Here is a 6,350-nt window from a genome sequence, read left to right as displayed (position 1 = left end):
TTATATCTCATAACAACATATGGTTGTAACAGATTGGCCCCATTCAAAAGGTTAGGATCATTCAATTGGTGTGATATTTACACCATGGCTTGTTCTTAGTTGTATGAATGAATGGATGATTTAGACTGATGGTAGGTCTTCCCATGTGCTTTAAATGGTTTGGGAACATGGATAACCTCTCAACAACCAGTTGGACCGTAAGTGACAGTCCACCTAGTGGACAACCCCCAACCTGTTATATACTTATATATGACATCCAATCCTTCTAATAGGTTGGCCTTACCGTGTGGATACTAGTGCCAAAAAAAAAAAATCTATCCACTCATCAAGTGAGCCACACTGTAGCAAACACTGTATAGCCAGTGATAAATAGCAACATATATACAAGTGTGGTCCACTTGATGAGTGGATATGGCTGATTTTATTTTATTTTTTTAATTGCTCTTCTTGGTGGGGCCAATCAATCTATTGAACAGGGTGATGTCTCATCCGCTTGATAAGTTAAGTTGCCTGCTGGGTGGACCATAACCTATGGTCCAACCCGTCGGACCTTCTGTATGTGTGTGTACACATATACATGGGCTTTGCTAATGTCGCCACCAATGCTTTTAAGTAACATGTGAAGTGTCCAATTATTGATTTAGACTGTTCGTTCATTTATGCAATTGGGAGAAACCATGGTGAAAATATTACGTTGTTGATCGGATGATCACAACCCTTTGAATGGGACCAACTTGTGACAGCCGAGTTAATACCTGGCTCAGCCCCCTGAACTAGAACCTCGGTCCTAGGCATCGACAGGGCCACAACCTAATATTCAGCCTATGACCCTCAGGCTCAGGGCCACTCGAGCCAGCACAGCTCAATTTGCAACCCTATTATCAATTAAAGATGCAAATGGGTCAGGTTATCTGACAAGTCATTGGATTCAATCCAACAATTAGTGGATTTGGTCCTTTCAAAATTAGCCCAACCCAATTAAACCAGCACCCAGTTTTTGTCAGTACGGTGTGAGTCATGGTATAATGGACCATACCCAGCCTCAAACTCAACTCAAACGAAGAAAAAGTAGTTAATTAAGGGTTGTTTGGATACTACTAAATAAGTTATTTTTTTTTTTCACCTAAGTTAGTTTGGTAAGTCCCATCATAAAAGTAACTAAAGTGCCAAAAGTTACTCATGTGGATGAGTTGTTGTTTTTAACCTTCTTGCTTATTAATTTTCTTCTACTCTCCCTCTCAGCACATGTCAAAAGAGGCTCTACTTTCCCCCCAGCACATGCCAAAGGAGGCTTCCTCACTCTCACGCTGCTTATCAAAGGAGGCCCAATGGGATGGAGTCGGATTGCATACTGAGTGACTAGTATACCAAGTGTAATGAGTAAACTTTGTGAGGTTCATTGTGATTTATTTATCTTATCCACTCCATCCATCCATTTTACCAGAGAGGTTTATGGGTTGACACCAAAATCAAAGCATACCCAAAGCTCAAATGGACCACACCATGGGAAATTGTGTAAATTGAACTTCTACCATTGAAAAAATTTTGGGGGCCACAGAAGTTTTGGATCAAGCTCATATTTGGGTTTTCCCTTCATCCATGTTTGTGTGATCATATGAACAGTCTAGATGACAAATAAACATCACTGTGAGGCCTAGCAAGGTTTCACCGGTGGAAATCATTATTCCCACTGTTTTCTGTGGTATGGTTCACTTGAGCTTTGGATATGCTTTAATTTGGGGCTCAATCCTAAAATGAGCTGCAAAAACAAAAGGACAGCATAGATAAACCACATGAATTCATAGTGAGCTGCAAAAACGAAAGGACAGCATAGATAAACCACATGAATTCATAGTGGGGCTAACAAAGTTTACTCACTACAATAAGAGTTTACTATAGGTAAGCAATCCAATTTCCTAGGTGATAGACCGTACCCATCTAAGGTGGAACCCAAATGATAGATAGCTCAGGTCAAAGTTAGGTCCTACATGATACATGTCCTCATATTAATGTGGGCCTACAAAATGGATGGTTCACATCAAAGGTCGGCCCCTAATGATAAATAGCCCACATCCAAAGTTGCCGGTGCAATGGACAGCCCACTTCAAATGTGGAGCCTACATGATGTATGGTCTACATCAATGTTATTACCCATCATGTGGGGTTCCAATATCCACATCCACCACTCACAACGACCTTGTGGAGTTTCAAAGGAATGTTACCATCCACCAATCATAACATCTGTAATGGGCAAATCGACCGCCACTGTTAATGGATATAGACCAAAATTCACATTAGTTGGACCATAACTTTTTATTATACCAATTTAATTTTGGACCACTGGCAACTTCATTCTTTACTTTTTACCATCAAAATTGAGGGAGAGGATTAGGTGCGGCCCAGCCTTACCCAAGACAGTGCGGCCCTTGCCATCGAGCCCACCTTGTATATATTCTATATCCATGCCGTTCATCTGTTTTCCCCCCATCATTTTAGGGCATTAAGCCAAAAATGAAGATCCAAATCTCAAGTAGACCATATTATAAGAAACATTGGTGATTGAACATCTTACCGTTAAAAGCTTCCAAAGCCCCAGCGTAATGTTTATTTGCCATCCAAAATGTTGATAAAGTCAGCTTGAATCAAAACTTATGTGGCCCATTAATGGTCAATCACCACTGTTTCCTTTGATATGGTCCACCTGAGAATTAGATCTACTTCATTTTTTATCTCATGCCTTAAAACGACGTGACAAGATAGATGGACCGCATGGACAAAGAAAACATAAATCAAGGTGGGCCCCACTGTAAGGCCACACAGTCTTGGGTGAGATTGGGGCCTAGCCACCACTAATTCAATGGTGTGGAACATTACTTCTATAAAAACTCAATTGTAATTTCTTTGCCCAACACAAATATGTCCTAGAGCCGACCTAAACTCGGATCCGTGTGATAGATGGTCTGGTCTGGGTTATGGTACTCGACCTGACCCATTACACAAATGGGTCATCTATTTTTGACCCGGACAGTTCCAAGATTTAAATGGGTCATATATTTTTGACCCGGACAGTTCTAAAATTTAAATGGGATGGCTTTTGGTCCAAACTTCTGACCAAACTCTTAAATGGGTCGGGTCCGGGACCCATTGATCCACCCCGACCCGGCCCAGTTGCATCCTATAAGCAAATAGCAATACACCACTTAAGAACGAGAAAAACACTGATGCTCTGCAAGAGGTTGACTGTTCATACACATGCACCTCTTCTATGCACCAGATACATCAATTCAGACCGTCCAAATTAAAGAAACAGGTTAAACTCAAAATCAGACTTTAAAAAAAATATATCAAATTCCATCAACCGGCATTTTCATCTTGAAGTTGAACAGCTGAAACTCTCCATTTAAACCATCATTTTATATCCAAAAAATGGGAAACTATAATCTCCCATTCATCAAAATATACCAAATTTTTTTTTGGACGGTCTCGATTGAATGCACAGTAGCATCGTGCGTACATATGGATAATCACACTCCCCCAGCGTATCAAAAGAGTCCCCTCATAAGGACATCCCTCCGTAAATAATAAAATCTTATCCCTGTGCTGCACTATCCTCCTAAAATCCTCTCATTTGTAGACAGTTCTATTGTAAGCAAAACCCTCATTTCCAAAACCCCATCTTCTTTTCTTCTTTCCATGTTCTCTTTATTTCCATTCAATCTCAATCAGATATTTCTGGGTTTTTCTCCATGAGCATCTGGGTATAAGTTTCTTGGAATACAATCCTGAAAAAAAATGGATTTTGTGGTGCCTGCCAAACATACCCATGTTGGGTTTTCCCCCTTCAAATGCATTCAAAAGGAGAGTGAGGTTGGCGTTAAGGTTAGATTCTTCTATGACTTCAATTTAAGCAGCACTAGTTCCTGTGTGAATGGATTTCTCGGTTACAAGGCCTGTTGTTGTTTGTTGTCTTCTGATGATGAGATGAAAAAGCCCGGAAAGTATCGGAAAAACCAGAGGAACCGGGTTTCGGCTGTCACGAAGGTCGAGACCGCTAGTTCTAACGGTAGATTATCGAATCGCCCCAAAAACCCAGATGCGCATTCGAGTAACAGGCATTTCTCGCGAAGTTTTGATGATTTTGAAACTAATGACCGTCTCCGGCGATTGGTTAGGAATGGGGAGTTGGAGGAAGGGTTGAAGTTCTTGGAGAACATGGTGGGCCATGGTGCGATTCCTGATATCATCCCGTGCACGAGCCTAATTCGTGGGTTTTGTAGAGCTGGCAAGACCAAGAAGGCGACCCGGGTTTTGGAGATTGTCGAAGAATCGGGGGCCGTTCCTGATGTCATTACGTATAATGTTTTAATCAGCGGGTATTGCAAAATGGGCGAGATTGACAACGCTCTCTTGCTTTTGGACCGAATGAGTGTCTCTCCAGATGTTGTGACATATAATACAATTTTACGTAGTTTATGTGATCAGGGGAAGTTGAAGCAGGCGATGGAAGTTCTCGATCATCAGTTGCAGAAAGAGTGTTATCCTGATGTCATTACGTATACGATATTGATTGAAGCGACCTGTAAGGAGAGTGGAGTTGAGCAGGCGATGAAGCTTTTGGATGAGATGAGGAGTAAGGGATGTAAACCGGATGTGGTTACCTACAACGTTCTTATCAATGGGATTTGCAAGGAAGGGAGATTGGATGAAGCGATCAAGTTCTTGAATAGCATGCTGTTGTATGGTTGTCAACCGAATGTGATTACCCACAATATCATTCTGCGTAGCATGTGTAGCACGGGACGGTGGATGGATGCGGAGAAACTCTTAGCCGATATGGTTCAAAAGGGTTGTTTGCCTAGCGTCGTGACATTCAACATCCTTATCAACTTCTTGTGTAGAAAGGGGTTGTTGGGCCGTGCAATTGATGTTTTGGAGAAGATGCCGCAGCATGGGTGCATGCCCAACTCGCTGAGTTACAATCCGTTGCTTCATGGGTTTTGCAAGGAGAAGAAGATGGACCGCGCAATCGAGTACTTGGATGTAATGGTGTCTAGAGGGTGTTATCCGGACATTGTGACTTATAACACCTTGCTTACTGCATTATGCAAGGATGGGAAGGTCGATATAGCAGTTGAGATACTTAAACAGCTCAGCAGCAAAAGTTGCTCACCTGTTTTGATAACGTATAATACGGTAATTGATGGGCTTTCGAAGATAGGGAATACAGAAAAGGCTGTAGAGCTACTCGAGGAGATGTTGGGGAAGGGGCTCCACCCAGATATAATCACTTATTCTTCGTTGGTGGCTGGCCTTAGTCGAGAAGGGAAGGTTGATGAAGCAATCAAGTTCTTTCACGAGCTAGAAGAGTTGGGTATCAGACCCAATGTTATCACATACAATTCGCTCATCTTGGGTCTCTGTAAAGCTCGCCAGACGGACCGTGCCATCGATTTCTTTGCTTATATGGTGTCTAAAGGCTGTAAGCCTACAGAAGCAACCTACACGATTCTTATCGAAGGTGTAGCTTATGAAGGTATGACAAAGGAGGCTTTGGAGTTGTTGAATGAGCTGTGCTCGAGAGGGGTCATGAAGAAAAGCTCCGCACAGCATGTGGCAGTTAAGATGTAGGCTAGAGATGTTTGCTGTCTGGGTGTTTCAGATGAGCGACTAGTGATGTATGCTGGTGGATTTTGTTGGTTGCCACCTAGGGTCACAAAGTACGGATTTGAACTATCTTGTCTGTTGCATGAGCCTGTATCTTCATCGGTTCATCATCTGCAGTCCTAACAAGTTAAACTCAAATTCAATTTTGATAAATATGATCTGTGGCAGCTTTTTCTCAACCTCATTTTGGCATGAGTTGTATTGTAATTCCGAAGAATTTTTGTGTAGTAGGTAATCTTTACTGGATATAGGTAATCTTTACTTGATATAAAATATGCCGTTTTTTTTTTTTTTTTTTTTTTAAAAAAAGCTAGCTCTATGCTTTTATTTCCATTTTTGCTACATAATTTGTTTCCTCTTCGATGCAATCTTCGTCTCTAGGTGCAATACGGGCTTCATGGTCAGTTAGTGACTGCAAATGTGATTTATCCTAGGTCTCTATGGTATCAGAATATGTTTTTTGCACTATTTGGCTCATTAGTCTTTATGATACCCCTGTTGAGGCATGATGGGGCGAAGACATCAATGCAAGTCTTGGATCTTCTGTTGTGTACAATGAATTTCACCTACATGTTAGGAATTCCAAGTTTCTAACAACGCCCTGGATACTAAATCAGTTTTCCTTGGTGTTAGCTTAGTAGATTCCTTTTCAAAGCTATGGGGCATTTCTGTAATTATTTTTCTTC

The 6,350-nt window shown here is 41.4% G+C and overlaps 1 protein-coding gene across 1 annotated transcript; it reads left to right on the top strand.

Annotated features, from left to right (window-relative positions):
• The first annotated feature begins 3,586 nt into the window (after window positions 1-3,586).
• LOC131229041 (pentatricopeptide repeat-containing protein At1g09900) lies at window positions 3,587-5,891 on the top strand. Its single transcript, XM_058224903.1, has one exon. It carries the CDS (start codon window positions 3,793-3,795, stop codon window positions 5,626-5,628), a length of 1,836 nt encoding a protein of 611 aa, XP_058080886.1. The 5' UTR covers window positions 3,587-3,792; the 3' UTR covers window positions 5,629-5,891.
• The last annotated feature ends 459 nt before the right edge of the window (window positions 5,892-6,350 follow it).

The sequence above is a fragment of the Magnolia sinica genome, chromosome 16, assembly GCF_029962835.1.
Source record: "Magnolia sinica isolate HGM2019 chromosome 16, MsV1, whole genome shotgun sequence".
Classification (NCBI taxonomy): Eukaryota; Viridiplantae; Streptophyta; class Magnoliopsida; order Magnoliales; family Magnoliaceae; genus Magnolia; species Magnolia sinica.
Note: the sequence above shows the minus strand (reverse complement) of the source record. Positions and strands in the feature narration are given on the sequence as shown.